At 28.6% G+C, this 18,915-nt stretch overlaps 1 protein-coding gene across 1 annotated transcript; it reads right to left on the bottom strand.

Annotated features, from left to right (window-relative positions):
* Nucleotides 1–2,506: 2,506 nt before the first annotated feature.
* LOC108777679 (trypsin-1) lies at nucleotides 2,507–7,325 on the bottom strand (the record flags this gene model as incomplete). The annotated part of the gene is made up of 5 exons (XM_018544628.1): nucleotides 2,507–2,795; nucleotides 6,039–6,290; nucleotides 6,379–6,587; nucleotides 6,863–7,025; nucleotides 7,265–7,325. Coding segments are annotated over 5 exons (807 nt in total), but the record flags the coding sequence as incomplete, so codon positions are not given.
* Between the last annotated feature and the right edge of the window lie 11,590 nt (nucleotides 7,326–18,915).

Below are 18,915 nucleotides of genomic sequence, written 5' to 3'. Positions count from 1 at the left end.
ATGTATTACAAATTTTTAAGAAAACTAATTAATAGTTTTAGTTATAAATTTTAGGCATAAAGAGACACAATTATGTGCTATAAATATTTATTATATTATAGGCGCATAATTATGTACTATAATTATTTTGATTACAAATTAATTATTCTCATTAAAAAAAGTAACTGAATTAAAATTTAATTTAATTTAAAAAGTTAATTAAAAAGTAAATAAGTAAACAATGAATTTAAATTTAAAAAATGTATTATAACTTTGAAAAAAGTCATTTTTATAAATTTTGTTTGTCATGTACAATTTTTTTACTTCGATAAGTTATTAAAACTGTTTACATTATATGTTTGTATTTTGTTAAATATTAAAATTAAAATCACATTATGAGAACTAAACGTTATACACTCAGAAAATATTTTAATAATTTTTCAAAAAATCGCATGTACATAGCAGTATATAATATAAATCGATTTTATTATTCATAAATGCAATTCTTACCTGACATTTTTTTGTTGCCAAAAATAAAATAAATAATAAAATTAAGAAACACAAAGGCTTCATATTCTGCGACTTGATTAAGTAACTTGTGTTGCACCGATAATTATACACTTACAACTTTAATTAGATTTTTGTAGATATATGAGTGAAAAAGTTGCCACACGGGCACCGTCAGGAACGAGTCATGGACATGTCCCTGACTGAGAGCGACTATCACTGGCGTCCTACACCGACTATGGAGGACTGAGAGGTCGAAGAAGTAATTGCTATTCCGGAAGGGAAGGCGGGCACAGCACAGCCAGCCGGTCGGTACCTGACCAGTTCACGTTCATGTTCAGGGTCGAATCACGAATGACTGTTATTGACCGTCATCAGGGCCACGATGAGAAATTATTACTCAGAGAGTTGTTTCGATATATTATCATCTACATTTACATAAATTTGTGTATCATTAAAAATACAAAAATAATATCTTTCTATTTCTTATTTGATATTAGCGCAATAAATAGTTTATTAATTATTTTATAAGATAGCTTACATAGAAAAGTAGTAACGTTACTTTTACTTTCAATTATCTCATTAATTTCTTTCTTTGCGTATATTTATAAAAGAACGTTTTGTAAAATACTTGTGTAATAAGGAAAAGTTGGTATTAAAACGTTTATATTAATTATATACATATACACCAAATCTCTTTTTTTCCAAGATTTTTTTAGTAGATAATATGAGTTACGAAAAAATATATTAAAATATGAATATACTTATAACAATGATTTTTGTTTAAATGTAATCGAAGCATCTTTACAATTTCGCAATGCGTCCTGACGTATCATCGTGCAAATGCATAATGAAATAAAAGAGAGTACAGAAAGAGAAGGTTGTACACAAGTACTCATCTTAGTTTTATTAAATGCGCATACACATTTGATGCGTCATCTAGTACCGTTTGGCAGGCACATTTCACGAACAATTTGTTATTAATGAATATCTCGACAACCTGTTATAAAAGAAAAAAGTAGTCTTGTTAGTGTATCCATTAAATCACGTTATTTTCATTTTTGGTCAGAATGTATAATAAAGTTTCCACTGATTGTTATTGTACTAATATAACATTGTTTTTTTTAGAACTAGTTTCAGTTGAGGAATCAAGTTTAGCAACTACATCATCGTTATTATTAACTATCTATATTTATATTTCTACGAAAAATACAAAAATTATAATAAATTTTATAAAGAGTGTAGTATCATACATTTTGAATTTTCTTTCTTTATTACACTAATATTGTAAAATTATGTATTCTGTCATATTAAATATTATCATTCATGCTGAGACAGAAACAATACATTTATTATGTTCTAATCTTATTCTAATTTCAACAATAAAGATATACACAAGAATATGCATATATGAGATTTGTTTAATGTCATACACATATATGTACAATATATTGTAATAATGAGTAACAATTAAATGATTATTTTAGAAAATAAATGTTATAAAGCACAACATAAATAAGGTTTTTTTTATTCAGATAATTTTAATTATTTTTATACACTAACAAAATACGTAACAATTTTTTAAATTTATATTTTTATATTTTGTATTTGTTAATACATTTTTAGTCTTTTACAAGTTTATACGTATTATTTTATAATACACGTGCATACATACGTATTATGTGCACATACGTAACAGGTAATATCAGTAATTTAGATTAACATAAATTACACTATCTTCTATTATGTACAAATTACTAGTTGCGCATACAAAGATACTATTGCACGTGAAGTGCATTTAGATGCGTTAACTTTAGCCCGGTTTGACAGTGAACCGTTACTGGTTGCTAATTATTCCGGAAACGTTTGACCGCTATTCGTACGGTTAAAGGTGATAGAAATGTGTGATGCGAATTAAGCATGTACTCTAAATCTCTTAAATTAAATTTTCTACAAAAATATATCCTTTACATTTATATACATACTTAAGCAATAACTAAATAATAACAATAATGGCCTCTATACAAGGAACTATATTTGATAAGTCAGTATTTAATAAAAAAATTGTACTTAGTTCCCTCATATAAGTCATTTAAGAATGATAATGTAAACCGTGGTTATTGCAACGATTAATTACAATCATTGCATGTGAAATTTTATGTGTAAGTCGGAGGTGAAAGCAGGTCCTCAGGTGACACACAGACAGCCTTCTTTCATGTTTGCGTGGATCCATTTGAGATATCGGGTTACTCTCGTGTAAACTCCGGGATAACCTGCTCTACCACATCCCACACCCCAAGACACTATACCTATTAGATACGTTTAAAACACACACATAAATTCTACATAAACAAAAATGTTTCGATAGTAAGATACCCCTCCCCCCAAATCAGCAAAGAATATAATTTTTAAAAAGTTCTTAAAAACACTTTTAAAACGTCAAAAATGATAGATTGAGTCATCTAATTTTAATTACAAACAGATATTTATTTTAACATTTAAAATAATATTTCTTTAAAATGTTTGAAAAACGTTCATTTTAAAATTCTAAAAAACGTTTTTAAAATATTTTTAAAAAACATGTGAAAAACATTAAAAAGTATATTTTTAGAATAATGGGTTATATCGATAAGAATAATGGATTAGTCACCTTTTTTTCATTAAAAAACATTTTTTTAACAATGTATGAAAGGACATACATTATACGTTTAAAAAACGTTTTATCAACATTTAAAATAGATCTTTTAACAATCAACAAACAATTGTTGTTAAAATGTTTGTAAAAACATTTTTTAAAATTGTTTGTTGAAAGGTACGAGAATTATGAGATCTATAAGAAAATATTTCAATATTTAACATTTTATCAGATCAAAAAACCTTTATATAAAGTGTCCGGAATTTAAATGTCAAAATTTTGGAAGAGAGTAAAGGAGATCTATTAAACTAACATAAGAAAAAAAGTTCTACAGAAATATACTCGTTTTGCTTTCATTTTGGAGAAAATCACAAGAGTCAAAACGGAGTTACTTCGTTCTTGGACGTGAAGGAGTAGTCTTCACCACTCCAATCACCTGATCTGACATCACAGGACTTCTTTGTGTGAACAGTCCTAAAGCAGGAAGTTTATTCATTGTCAATCAATTTAAGAAAAAAATGAAAAATCAAATCGAAGCTGCAATGCACTAAATATCACCATAGATCAATGTTTGGTTGAACACTAGTCATCTGTACTGATAATATGCTTGCATTCTTGTAAGAGGCTAACATTTTAAACCATATCTACATTAAGCAAATAATCAAATATAACATGAATAAGTAATAAAGAAGTACAAAAAATACGTTTTGTCTTTTTTGCAATTTTCTCCAAAATGAAGCAAAAACGAGTTTATCTCTACGAGACTTTTTTATTAGTTTATCGAACCTCTACACGCTTCCGAAGTTTTGACATTTAAATTCCGGATACTCTGTATACTATAGTATACTCCGAATACTATTAGGTATATAAGCTGAAACCCGCCTTTTTTTTTGCCAAAATTAAGCCTTTATTTAAAAAAATAAGTAACAAGAATTTATCAATCAAAGTATTGGTCATCGTTAGATATGACTTTTTCCCATCTTTCTGGTAATAAGCGGATCCCACGGCGAAAGAACGACTCATCTTTAGAGGCTATCCAGTTAGAGACCTATTTTTCGACGCTTTCATAAGAGTTGAAGTGTTTCTCTGCAAGTGCGTGTGCCATTGACCGAAACAAGTGGTGGTCGGAAGGGGCACAGTCTGGTGAATAAGCCGCACGGGGTAGCACTTCCCAGCGAAGTGCTTTTAACGTTTCCTTAACGAGTTTCGTGACGTGAGGTCGAGCGTTGTCGTGAAGCAAGATCACTTTATGCTGTCTTGCCTCATATTCTGGTCGTTTTTCGCGCAATGCTCGGCTCAAACGGATTATTTGTTGTTGGTAGAGATCTCCTGTGACTGTTTGACCAGATTTCAACAGCTCATGGTACACTACACCCTTCTGGTCCCATCAAGTACAGAGCATAGCCTCCTTCCCATGAATATTCCGTTTTGGCGTCGATGTCGATGGTTGGCCTGGATTGCAAATGGTTTTTCGGCGTTTAGGATTATCGAAATAGATCCACTTTTCATCGCCAGTCACAATTCGATGCAAAAATCCCTTTCTTTTTGCCTGGCAAGCAGCATTTCGGAGATGATTTTTCGCCTTCTCTCTCTTTCAATTCATATGGTACCCATCTTTCTACCTTGTATACCTTTCCCATGGCTTTTAAACGCTTGGAAATAGCTGCTTGAGTAACATTCAACGTTTCTGCAAGTTGATTTTGTGTTTAACGTGAATCTTCATCCACCATTGCTTGCAGTTCTGTATGACGTGCTTTATCATTCGTGTCAAAATCACCAAGTTTGAATCGTCGAAACCATTCCTTGCAAATTGTTTCAGATAGAGCAAGTTTCTTATAAGCTTCAACAAGCATTCAATGAGATTCAGCAGCAGTTTTCTTCAAATTGAAACAGAAAAGTAAAGCTTCGCGCAAATGATGCTTTTTTGGTTGAAATTCAGACATCTTCTTCGCAGTGAACAACTATGTTGTTGTCACAAACACAAACTTTTATATACTAAATATTATTGACAAAGGTCCAAACTATAAATGATGCCTTTGTTCAGCCATTACAGTTGACGATTATCAAAGCTACAGCTAGATTTATCGCTAGAGGGCGGGTTTCAACTTATATACCTAATATATAGTATTATGCCTTTTATTCTATTTTGTGTGGTTTTTATTTACAAGAAACAGTGTCCATCTAACAGTGGTGTCTAGTACTACTCTCTTTCTTGTAAAATAATTAATAAAATTAATGTAATATAAATATTAAAACAATATTGAATAAATGTTAAATATATGTTTTCCAAATTATTATTATTAATTAATAATTAATGTAAAATACATATTTAAAAAGCATTTATAAAATATTGTCTTAAGCTCTACTACTGATTGAGATATTTTCTGCGGATTCTTTTATTTGCGTAAATATAAAATTATCTGGAGATTATGTTTTATGCAACATATTTGCTCAAATAATAAAAGAACATTAATCATCTGGCGGAAACAGTTTTATGAAAAACTACATAGATTGAGACAATATTTCAGAAATTCTTAGTTTTTTATGAATATTTGTAATGGGACGTAAAGTAGCATTGTTTGTTTAAAAAAGAAATCTTTTGCCCTCAAATAAAGCCACTTTACGTCTCTACAACTATACAAACATCTATACAAAATTTAGAAAAAGATATTAACGCGTAATTTTCTTACCGCGCCGACTCCTATTAAGCCTTATTGAAACTGTATATATTATTTTATTATAAGAAGTCTTTATTATTATTATTATTGTTTCAAAATTTAGAAGATTTTGTCTCAATTTATGAAGTTTGTTGTTTTTTTTTTGTAAATTTTTTCCGCCAGAAACAGTGTTCGTAAATCAAATACTATATTAAAAATGATATATATTAATATATAATAATAAAATATAAACACTTTACCTGCTATTTCAAGCTTATCAGCTTCTTGAACAAGAAGAGGACCTCCACTGTCTCCTTGACAAGAATCTTGATTACTTCGACCGGCGCAAATCATATTTTCGGTAATTCGATTTGCTCGATATTTCATTTTTCGACATTGCGTCAAACTATATATAGGGACTTGCACTTCCTGCACTTTTCCAGGCAGCATGCCTCCTTCCGAAGTACGTCCCCATCCTACTACTGTTCCTTCTTTTCCAGCAGGATCAGTTCCTGCATTAACATATTGAAAATACAATAGTTAATATTTTGAAACAGATCGCACACACATGATTAATTTAGTTCAATGCATATACGTTACCTGGTTGAGGTAAACAGATTGGTCGAATCTTTTTCGAAAATTTTACGGACTTGCGTAATTTTAATAAAGCTACGTCGTGATTGTAAGAATTCATATCAAAATTTCTATGACGTATTACAACACTCACTGCTCTCATAACAGGAATTCCATCAGTGTTTACATATTGATCGTAATCGCCAAGTACTACTCGAATTTTCGATCGTTTTAAACTTCAAAAAAGATATAAACATTAATTTAAATTCATTAATACATTTGATAGAATCAATATATAAATAAAGCATATACTTATGCTTTTTTAATATTAAAAGTTGTGTTATATCAAAACTTCTACAAGATACTTACTTAATAACGTTCAGAATAGTTATGACACAATGTCATTTTTAATAATTTTGTGTTACTATCTATTAATTTCATTAAATTTATAATATTATTATTTATACGTTTTAGTTTTATTTATTTATAAACTTATTGAATAAAGACATACTTCCGTACACAATGAGCAGCAGTAATTACATAATCGTTATTGAGCAGACTAGCACCACAGTGGAAACGACCATCATATACTAGTCTCGCAATCCAGGGATATCTATTCGGTAATGTAGGACGTCCCCCCACTATTCGATTCTCTTGATTAGATAAACCGCATTCTAGGAACAATATCAAAATTTAAATTCTTTTAATGTTTAAGAATATTAAATTTAAATAAAAAAATTATTTGTTACTCTTCTGTAACAAAAAAATTATAAAAATATACATAAATAGTATACATAATAATCTAGTTGTAAATTACATATTAACAAAATGTAATATCTTTTATTATTTTTTAAAAAGGTTTAATAAAGTAATTACGACTCGGGACAAATTTAATTTGAGAAAGCATTCTTACCACACGTGCAGTTTCTTAGTCTTTCTTCATCTGTTTCAGTATTATCAATAATATCGATACCGAATATTTCATCAAATAAAAATCTTCCAGTACGAATTTGAGAATTATTCAAAGAATTTTCCTAAAAGAAATATGTAATTTACTGATGTCATTCAAATATGCGCTCACTTTCTATTGTAAATACGACATAAATGATGAGAGAAAGTAACCATGATCAGAATAATGGGTCAAGGCCTATGCTGTTAAATTATCTTCAACACTAACTAAATATCTTCTGAGCGTAAGCGTTGCGTGCACGTAATGTTTACATGAATCTTTTAATGATGTTTGACTGATTACAACTGTTACCTAAAACATCTTATATCTCTTTAATTGAATAATATATAGCGTGGCATATTAAGTAAAATATCAGGAAATACAATAAAGATTAAATAAAAGTGTTAAATTTTGAAATTAAGAGAATATTGTTTAAAATAATTTATAAATGATTATCAACTTCTATACAGCTCAGACTTTCAAGAACCGTTCTAAAGACATAAGAAGTCTCTATGTCTTTAAAATATCTTAAGGACGTTCCCAGAATGCGTTTTGAATAAAGTGTGCTGTATGAATTATAATGATTAATATTAACAATGAAAGAAGAATTATCTTTATAATACCGTGATTATGTAATAAAAATTCTTTAAAAAAGTTATATTACATATTTTGTAAACATTTGTCACAAAAAATGAGTAATATATAATTATTATATATTACACGTTCTATATAATAGATTAATTTTGATATGAAAAGTTCCAATATCTTTCATTTTGTAAACTGATTTATTTTGGTATCTCAATTAAATCAATATACTTACAATAGAAGCAATTGGCGCCATTATAAGTCTTTCACGAAGTCTACCTTCAATTGGCATCAATATAAAAAATGTCATAATTAAGATTAAGATCGAGAGCTTGCTATGGAACACGTGTGAAAGCATTTTTCCATTTGTCATTCACGAAATGCACAAATGTCGTTCTAAATCACGGATACGTTCTTGCTTTCATCGATGTAACACCGCACACCACGTTTTTTGTTGGATTCCACGACCGACATGCATTATATTGAGTCCGTACGAACATTCGGCCACGATTTCGTTTCGCGACACCGTTCTTTTCGGGTTTTACGGAGAAGCTATGGATTCTGGTTTCGTCAAAGATCACCGTTGCTCGCGCACGCTTTCACCGTAGCTCCACAAAGAAGTTGAACTGATCGACCGAGAACCAGCCGGTCTTTATGGTTGCGAAGAAAGTTCTTCTTTCACTGTCGCGCTGCCACTATCGCATCGTCCCGGTCCTATTCAGTACACGTGGCATAAACGTGGTGAATCCTCTCAATTTTGAATCACGATGTCTTTCGTTTTCGTAAGAATGGAAAGCACGTACGTCAATGGAAGCTTCGCCATATACAATATCACTTTATATTGTTTTTTATGTTATCTAACAATTTGTTCAATTTTTTGTTTTTCTTAGTACTCCAATAATTTTAGAGTAGACCTATAAATTAGGAAAAATGGAGTAAAATTATAAATTAGAAGATTTTTCCTTTAAAAAGAAAAAGAATGTTAGCTTAAACAAACATGTACATATTTTAAGGTTTTATACTGTAATCTCAATAGCCGGTTACATTATTTGTAGTTGCTTCCGGCGACATTTTTGGTCCTTTAAGATGCGTGCAAAAGGAGCACACAGCTTTAAATATTTTAACGTACGCAGAATTCATTGTTAAATACATCGTTTTTTAGCAAAAATTGGACAATAACTCTGTAATAAAACTTTCTGTATAACGTATTGTAGAAGAAGAACTTTCCTCTCTGACTACCCATTTTAAAAAATTTTGGATGACTTATTAGTATAAAAGCGTTATAATACCGATTGTGTAAGAGAGAGTATATATATATATACATTTTTTATTTTTTAAATAATAGTTTAAAAGTCATGTCAGTTACGATTATATTAAACAGACTGTATGTAGTAAATAAAAATACATTTTTTTTTTAAATATGTATTTTGGAATAGTCCATATAATATAATAGATATAAATATTATGTCAAAATCTTAGTCGTTATCTGACATAAAATTTTGGATTCTTAAGTTAATCAAATAAGATGTTCATTTTGTTAAAGGTACTGAAGAATAGAACATCATCATTGATATAATAACAAATTGTAAATTAAATGTACAATTATTTAAACTGGTTTTTAAGGAACATTATAAATTAAAATTACAGAAATTATTGATTATCTTTTTCGAAAAAAAAGTTTATGCCTTTATCTAGAACTCTAGAAATGAAGAAATTAGGCATTAGTATGCTAAAAAATCTTTGGGTTTGTAAAACTTTGTTTTACTATATACGTTATTTTACTAGATATGTTCCGTTTTCTCATTCATATTCTAAAGTATAAATTCATCTTTATTGTTTATTAAATTATACAAGAATAAATAATGCTTACACGCATTGTAAACGCAAAACATAGGTACCCTTATACATAGTATATGTATACATATAATATACATAATATATTGTCTGCAAATATTTGTTTAACTCTTTTTACAAATTTTTGAAATGCATCTTTGCGATGACTTTATAAAAATTTCTTTTAACTAAGGAAAAATAATTAACTTTTTAAAGCATACAAGTAACAAAGAAACATTCTGTGAATGTTGTATAAACATTTATTAAGACGTTCCGTATTTTCTATAAATGTACTAAAGTACAGCTAAATATTCTTATCACACAACTATATAAATGTTGTATAAATATACAGAATATTTTACGTTTTTATTATACGTCTAAACCTAATCTTATCCGTATAATATTAATATATTGTCTGCAAATATTTGTTTAACTCTTTTTACAAATTTTTGAAATGCATCTTTGCGATGACTTTATAAAAATTTCTTTTAACTAAGGAAAAATAATTAACTTTTTAAAGCATACAAGTAACAAAGAAACATTCTGTGAATGTTGTATAAACATTTATTAAGACGTTCCGTATTTTCTATAAATGTACTAAAGTACAGCTAAATATTCTTATCACACAACTATATAAATGTTGTATAAATATACAGAATATTTTACGTTTTTATTATACGTCTAAACCTAATCTTATCCGTATAATAAGATTATTAAATATTTTAATGGACATTCTATATGCTATTTTATCTTATAAATATAAATATCTAGATATAATATTTATTATATATTCACATAGAGAACATTCGATTTAAATATTTTAAGATTAAAAATAAATAGTAAAAAATTACATAAACTCTTAATCTTTAAAAAAATAGAAACACAAATACTTTCAAGCTAATGAGAGTTAGCATGAAAGAAGAGCACAGATTATTTAAGTGGAATAATTATTTATTTACTCTATTTAATATGTAATGTTATCTTTATTCCAATTTTCATCTTTTCAATGTTGGAGTGTTCCTCAGCAATCCAAAGCTTTATAAGATTCAATGATGTGATAATAAATATATGTTGCAGAAATAAAATTAAAGACCGATAAAGAAGCTAGTTTTTGGCGCATCTTACAGCCAGCATAGATTTAAAATAAATAGTAAAAAATTACATTTACTCTCAAATTTTAAAAACTATAAAGACTGAAATATTCAGGTTAATGAGAGTCAGCGCGGAAAGAGAGGCACACATTATATTATTGAAGTAAAACAGTTATTTATTTCGTTTAATGTGTAGCCTTAAATATTTATGTATTTTTATTTTTTAAGATTATATTCCTGTTAAAGAAGAATTTTGTGCTATCTGGATATTAACAATGATGCTTTCTATCAATAATGAAAATTTATAAATTACTCTGCGTAATTATATAAGCTTACACAGGAAATAAGAAATATTCTTTATTGAAATCAAAATATATCAAAGTATTTTTATTAAAAAAATATGGCATATAAATAGATTAATAAAATATAATGACTTCTCTAATTTCTTTATGTTTGTTAAGATACTTTATAGTAATTATTTATTAAACATTATTTGGACTATTCTGAGATAAATTCTTGTCTGTAGATAAAATTATTTCTCTTTTTATGGAATATATTGTATTTTAATTTAGGAAGAATCTCGTGATGCAGGTAACGGTTTGAAAGTTTCACTAACCCACATTTATCGTTGAAAGCAAAACATCTGAGACCGCTGACCTGATTCTGCTTATTGCACTTTTATATAAATATTTAAATATTACATTTAAATATTTTTATATAATATGTTTATAATAATATTATTGATGCATCGTTATACTTACAACTTTTTTCTAGAAACATTAATTTTCTATTATTTCATTTTTTGTGTAAAAATAATGGTAAACGTATATATTAACTGTGGTAAACATATCGATAGTTTTAATAAAACAAAATTTATTTGAAATTAAAAAAAGGGCCATTTCTATAATAACTCTTAATAATAGTAACTGTAGCGTTACACTAAGAAAAATATCCAGGCTTTTTCCGATCATTAATGATTGTCCGTTCAAACAATAACAAACGGTTATTTCCGATTATCTTGATCGGACAAAAGATCCGATCAAATATTTAATCGGAAATAAATTTATCGGAATATCCGATGAGAAATATCCGTTCGTTATTTCTTGAATGGACTATTTCCGATCACATTATGTCCGATCAAATATTTTTGATCTAATAAATTAGCCAATCGAATTATCCGAGAGATTGGCTTTTTCCGATCATTATTATCAGATTTCACTGATTATGCGCAGCGATTTTATATAATGAAATATACATATATAGGATATATATATATATATATATATAGTGTGTGTGTGTGTGTGTGTTTGCGCGTGCATGCGTGCGTGTGGACACTGAAAAACAGAACACATTGATTAAAATAATTATATTTAATGAAAATAAGATTGAATATAAAAGTCAATATCACATTTAACATATTTATTGTGATATCACATTTTTTGTTGATTACTTCTTCTTCAACTTTCATAACTTCGAGCACTGTTTTAATATTTCGTGAAATTTCTGCACACATTTCAACGGTCATTTCTTGATGTCAACGGTCTGAAGTCTCAACGGTAATGACACCAGCCTAGACTAAAAAGCCTATGGAAACAATATCCGATCACATAATCAACTATTCCGTGATTGGCCAGCACCTTCCAATTGGATCGTGAATTATGTAGCGAGAACGCGCGAAATATGAATATCGTATTATAGCTTTTCAGTATACACAATAAAAAATCAAATAAATTTGTTACTTATAAAATGTAAAAACAGACTCTGCCATGTGAATAGACAACAACAAAACAAGATTAGAAAGCTACAAAGTGAAATTGATTTTTAAAATTAAATTGTCGCATTATTTTAATCTCATCTAATAAATTATGCGTGTTTCATCAAAAAAATCTGATTCGCCGATTTCAGGTTGATTTTTAAGCCCTGCGCACAATGAGAGAAACATTAGCAACAAGAATAAATACTAAATATTATAGAAAGAATTGCAAATTATACAATATATTCGGAAATGAATAATATATATTATATATTATTATAGAAATAACGTATATATAAATAAATAACACAATACGCAAATAAAATATAGTATGTCTAAAATATAAAAATGTATGTTATATCTTATTTGTATATCCTTTGTGTGTTACTTTTAATGTGTATTTATAATTTCTTTATTATATGTATATGATATTATTTATTCTTTATAGTTCTTAATAGACGTAACTCTTATCGGATATTATTTATAATTGATCTAATCGGTTATTTTTTCATCGGATATTTCATCGCATTGAATTTAATATAGGTATTTAATCGGATATCAAATTTGATCGGATAAAATACTCTTTTTTTATCCGTTCAAAGTTATTGTCCGATTAGTTATTGATCGACTTGACCGTCGATATTTAAAAATGAGTAAATGTGATATGTAATCGGCCAAATGACGGTCAAGCAGGATTTTGGTTGCTAATGTAATGTATGAATTTTATTTACCACGTATGTAGTACCCCAATCGCGTTGTTGAAATTTTTTCCAGACTTACAACGCAACTTTAATCAACTACCGCAGTAATATCACTAACAATAAGTTAAATTGACAAGCAATCTAACAATTTTTTATGCTTATAGCATCTTATTGGATCTTAATAAAATGTTGAAAGACCGTTATTGGCTTCCTTCTTTTTGTTTATTATTGTTTATCAATTGTACGGTCCTAAAAAGATTCTAGTGTTTGTTAAATATCATGAAGTTTTTACGTTGCTATTGCTACATCGTCGTTTACATGCCGATGAACGTAGGAAATAGATAGCAGGTTATTAAGCGTATTTGTATATCTGAAGTTTACTGCAAGAAATAGAACGAAAATTTCTTAAATGATATGTGCTGATTGGAATGTTTGATAATTTCAGTAACATACTGTAATTAAATTCTTATAATCGATTATTTGAACGATTTTGAGATAATAAAATATGACATAATTTTAGCTTTCATAAGTTGATATCTTTATCTAACACATACAATACTGTATATATTATTGCCTACATTGCAAAAGCTATATTACTATATGTCTAATCAACCATTTTTTGATTTTTTCTCATGTGGGTAATTCTATCTGTGTATAAATTAAATACCTATTTAATTAAGCATCTATTTAAAACAAATTTTACACATACAGATTGATACATGTACACGTATATGTACAATTATGGCACATGTTTTTGCGCAAAAGCTATTAGTATACGATGTGCATTCAATGCCACTTTCTGATTTTCTTGTTTGTAGATAATTTGTGATTCTGTAAATTTATGCCCGAATTCTCTGTTGAATTCCTTCTTGCGATCATATGGCATGTGATCAAAGAAGTTGAGGGAGGCCATAATAGAAGCTGTGAAAATAATTAACAAATAATTAGTTCAATAAAATAAACTAATTTAATGTTAGAACTAAATTTAATTAATTAAATAAGACTGAATAAATGAATTATTAAAAGTTTAAGGTGTACATAACAACTAATGATTATGTAGTTATGTGTAATTACAAAAAAAATTAACTATCATATATTTTTTTGAAAAAAATTTACAAAAAAATCCATCCAGATTTGCATCTTCATGAAATGCTTCCCGATGGCTGCAATGAATGACCGTGAATCCGAGTGATTGAAGCAATTCTTTCAATTCCTTGCGAGGATTGATTGAATTTCGAAATGGCCAAGTATACTTGTTTATATCCTATATAAATAAAACATTTTCTAAATAATTATGAACTATAACAAATAATTAATAATAATAGCTTCATCCATTGATAATGCCAATCTTTCGCGAATCTTGCTGTTTATTTCAATAGGGCGAGGAGCGTACTGATCAGTGGCGTAACCAAGGGAAGGCTGTGGAGGCTGCAGCCGGCCCCCCCTCGAAATTCTGAATAATTTCAATAATTTCATAAGAATGTGCAAAAATTGTTAAGCCGTAAATATCTATTTGTTTTCAGAGAGGAAATTAAACTCTGTTCAGATATATTTCTCATATTTAATTTAATTGCAAAAATATTGTTTATTATGTATTAAAAATATATTTGTAGATTTTTCTTTGTATTTAGCACGTAAACAAAAATTCGATAAATTACACAGAAAAAAATGTTGCTGCTAGTACATCCACAAAAAGTAGCTTTAGGAAAACGGCACTTCGACTCGTGAAATCTCAGCCCGATATTAATAATTATTATTTAAATTTGTACACTATAATTTTTGACATATTCTGCGACTTACAGTGCTATTTCGAAATTTTCGAAGCACTTTACAAAATAGCGGATTTTTAATAATATTTAGTCGAGTGAACTTTTCTTCAAACGTTAAAGTTATATTACAAATTTTTGAATTAAAAATTTTTATTAATGCTACATTGTAGATGAATATTTGAAGAAGTTTTCTAGAAAGTTTTAGATCTTTAAATGTAATAGTGAAAAAATCATGACAATTTATATGCAGCGTCAGCGAAACGTCCGAAACGCGACATTGCAACGACATGTATATAAATTATGTATTATGTATTATATTATTTCGTTTTAAACAAAACTTTTTTTGTTAATGCTTATTAAATTTGTCACTAGTATAAAAAAGAACATTTATGAAAACTGATTTCTACAGCCATTTCCGAAACATTTTTCTTACTACGCCACTGGTACTGATTCTCAATATTTTTAAATAAAGATTTCTGATAAAGAACAGTAAGGTTCACGAAACGTTGGGTTATTATTAGCAATAAATAAAGGCATAGCGATAACCTACAGATCTTCTGGTATCTTTGAAAAAATACACTTGAAAAGCATTGATTAATATAATTATTGAGTAATTACACAGTCTCCTAAGATGGTTGGAATTAAACTCACACTGAAATTTCTGGTTAAAATTAATTATGGATTCTTGATTCGAATCGCTATATGCTCCTTTTCTTTTATATTAACTATCACTTTTGGTTTTATTAATTTGAAAAATGAACAAATGCGCTCTGTAGGATTGACTCAAGTGAGATTTCAATAACTTCTCGGCTCTAATGTTCATCAATATCAACAAGGATCTCATAGTAGTAGCGATACAACATCTTAATAGAAGACTACGCAAAGTTTTGTACGTTTATACTCTCAAGATCTACCGGTCCTTTTTTAATTTTTATTTAACATTGATGATGACCCGATTAGTGTCGAAACATTTGTATGTAAAAACAAGTAAATATGATATGTAATCGGCCAAATGACGGTCAAGCAGGATTTTGGTTGCTAATGTAATGTGTGAATTTTATTTATCACGTATGTAGTCCCCTTAATCGCGTGCCGAAATTTTTTCAGACTTATCAACGCAACTCTAAACGATTACTGTTGTAATATCACTTAGTTAAGAATGCGTTCACTATTCATTTTAATTCTAATAAAATTTGTAACATTGAAAATGACCCGATCGGAGTCGAAACGTCTGTTAATTTGTAATTTTTAAAGATCTTATTAAAACGGTTTTAAATTTTTTAAATAATTGAAGTATTTTGTTGATAAATTTACTTGGCTCTTCGCCCTTCTTATATTTGTATTGTATATATATAAATTCTCAAATAAATTATTTACAAACTCATTACTCACAAATTAAATAATGCAGAATACTGTGTCTTGCAAAATCGTATCAACTGTCATTACATGATACGAAATATGTACTCATATCACAAACTACAAACACATGCAAGCAGCAGAAAGCTACAATAAAGCCAAGAATCTGACTTACATACATAAAGTAACGATAAAAGTACCTAATGAAATTGTTACCATTACCTCAAAAATGTAACTGCGTTACCAAAAACGTTACTCAGAAGAAAATATAACGCCGTTTTACCCATTCGTTACCGAAAAAAGTAACTTGTAACGATAACGACGTTACAAATAATGCGTTACTTACCAACCCTGCTACAATGACACACAAAAACTCGATACCTTGGATAATGCCAATATCAACGGTACAATACGCGCGCGCATGCGTGGTGTGTGTGTGTGTGTGTAGTATGTATATATTCATATATTTGGTTCTTGAAGTAACATAGGCCGGTATTCATAGTTAGTTCTTATATTCAAGACCATCTTAAGTTCAGTCTTGAAGAGTTACGAACCAATCAGAGGGCTGCTTTAGCATCTTAAGACATTACTTAAGGCAGTCTTGAAATAAGAACCGACTATGAATACTGGCCATAGTTTCCACATACTTTAAATATCTCTACATAGAAAAGTATTGAAGTTAGAAAGTTATGTCCATTGAGACTTTTGCCAGGGAGGGGGGAGACGTTAAGAACAACACATCTACTTTAATTTCAGTCAATACAATCGAGGAATATTTATCCATAAAGTCTGTGTGGGGTCCTTTATGAAAAAATTTTTTGTATACAAATGAGAATTTGAATAACGATTATATTATATTTATTCTGAATATTGACATTTTATATATTATTATTTTTATATTTTATATTATACATCTTTTTAATGTATTAAAAATAACATAATAAATAATAAATTACGTAGCCGTTAATAATAAATTAACGTTAGCCTATAGGTACGTTCCGTTTCACGCATAGTGCGTATGATACATCATTTTATCCTTATTGTTCACCGAATATTAAAGAAAGATAAAATAATACATCATGCGCATAATGCATGAAACAGAACGCAGCCTATACGTGTGAACTGTGGATACAATGTGAAAAAAGGCGTTGTGGTTACATGAAAGAGAGCCAATCAAACGTGTTCCTTTAACGTCGCATCTGTTTTCTATAGCTTTAGTTATGACTAAAACTTTTACGTGGCTAGAAATAAAGTAACGATAAAAGTAACTAGTGAAATTGTTATCATTACCACAAAAATGTAGCTGCGTTAGCATGAACGTTACTTCGAAGAAAATGTAACGTCGTTACCTATTCGTTACCGAAAAAAGTAACGGTAACGTTATGTTGTAACGATGTTACAAATAACGCGTTACTTGCCAACCCTGCAATTTACATACCTTTATTATGCAACGTTGATTATGGCAGCTTATCTGTAATTTATTTAATCCTATAACTTTTAAAAAACACATGCAAAACTTTATAGACAGTTAAAAATACACTTACTCTTTACAATATTATTATTCCGAATAATATATATGCATAAACTACAGTAAATGTTGATTATCTTTAAAAATGACTACTAAAATGTGCACTATATTTACGAACTATTAAAGAAATCACAGCTTGTGGTCATCTTTCCCGTATGACCATGTATTATCTAAGTTCTATTTAAACTAAGTTTAAATTATTATCACTTTTATTGGAAATTCTTGTCCTGTCATTGTATTGTTCGTAATGTTCGACTAATGTCTACAGCCCGATCTACAATTGCGTAAACGTAGTTGTAAGTGGTTGTAGTTATAATAATTGACCAATAACAGTCGAATATTCTCCTCGTATTCAACTGTGATTAGTCAATTCTTATAACTACAACTACGTTTACGCAATTGTAGATCGGGCTTAAGACAATTATAAATATGCCAATTAAAGTAAAGTAAAGAATACACTAATTTCATATAAATGTAACGTATAATAAATAGAAACAAGTCGTACACTTGAAAACAATCGTTGTTCGTATTTATTAAAATATTTAATTTGCAACTTTTTTGAAAGTTTTTCTTCACTGACAATAAAATAAAACTATTCTTCTAGATCTAAAAGTATAATCGGGGTAAAAGTACGTACTAAGCACAGGCTTCTGCTGAACACGCATTGAACGCTGTTTGACGACAATCTAGAGCAAATAAGAGATCAAACGCATACGCAATACTAAATTCAACTTCTTTTATTCATTATTTCTTGGATACATTGCACTTGGCGTTTGCAACGCTTGTAAACATATTTTTGTTTGTTTTTTTAATATTTGATAAACAACAGATACCATTTGATAAGCAACAAAAAGGAATGAAATGATTCCATGAGCGTCGTGAGTGTCAAATAAAACGCATCTACAATAATATATATAGTATTTCTTAGCATATTTTTGAAATATTAAAATGTTGTATTATTATTATATATAAGTAATATTAATAAATATATAATAAATA

The sequence above is a fragment of the Cyphomyrmex costatus genome, unplaced genomic scaffold (genome assembly GCF_001594065.2).
Source record: "Cyphomyrmex costatus isolate MS0001 unplaced genomic scaffold, Ccosl1.0 scaffold116, whole genome shotgun sequence".
Taxonomy (NCBI): Eukaryota; Metazoa; Arthropoda; class Insecta; order Hymenoptera; family Formicidae; genus Cyphomyrmex; species Cyphomyrmex costatus.
The sequence above is the reverse complement of the archived record's forward strand: the minus strand, read 5'-3'. Positions and strand labels throughout refer to the sequence as shown.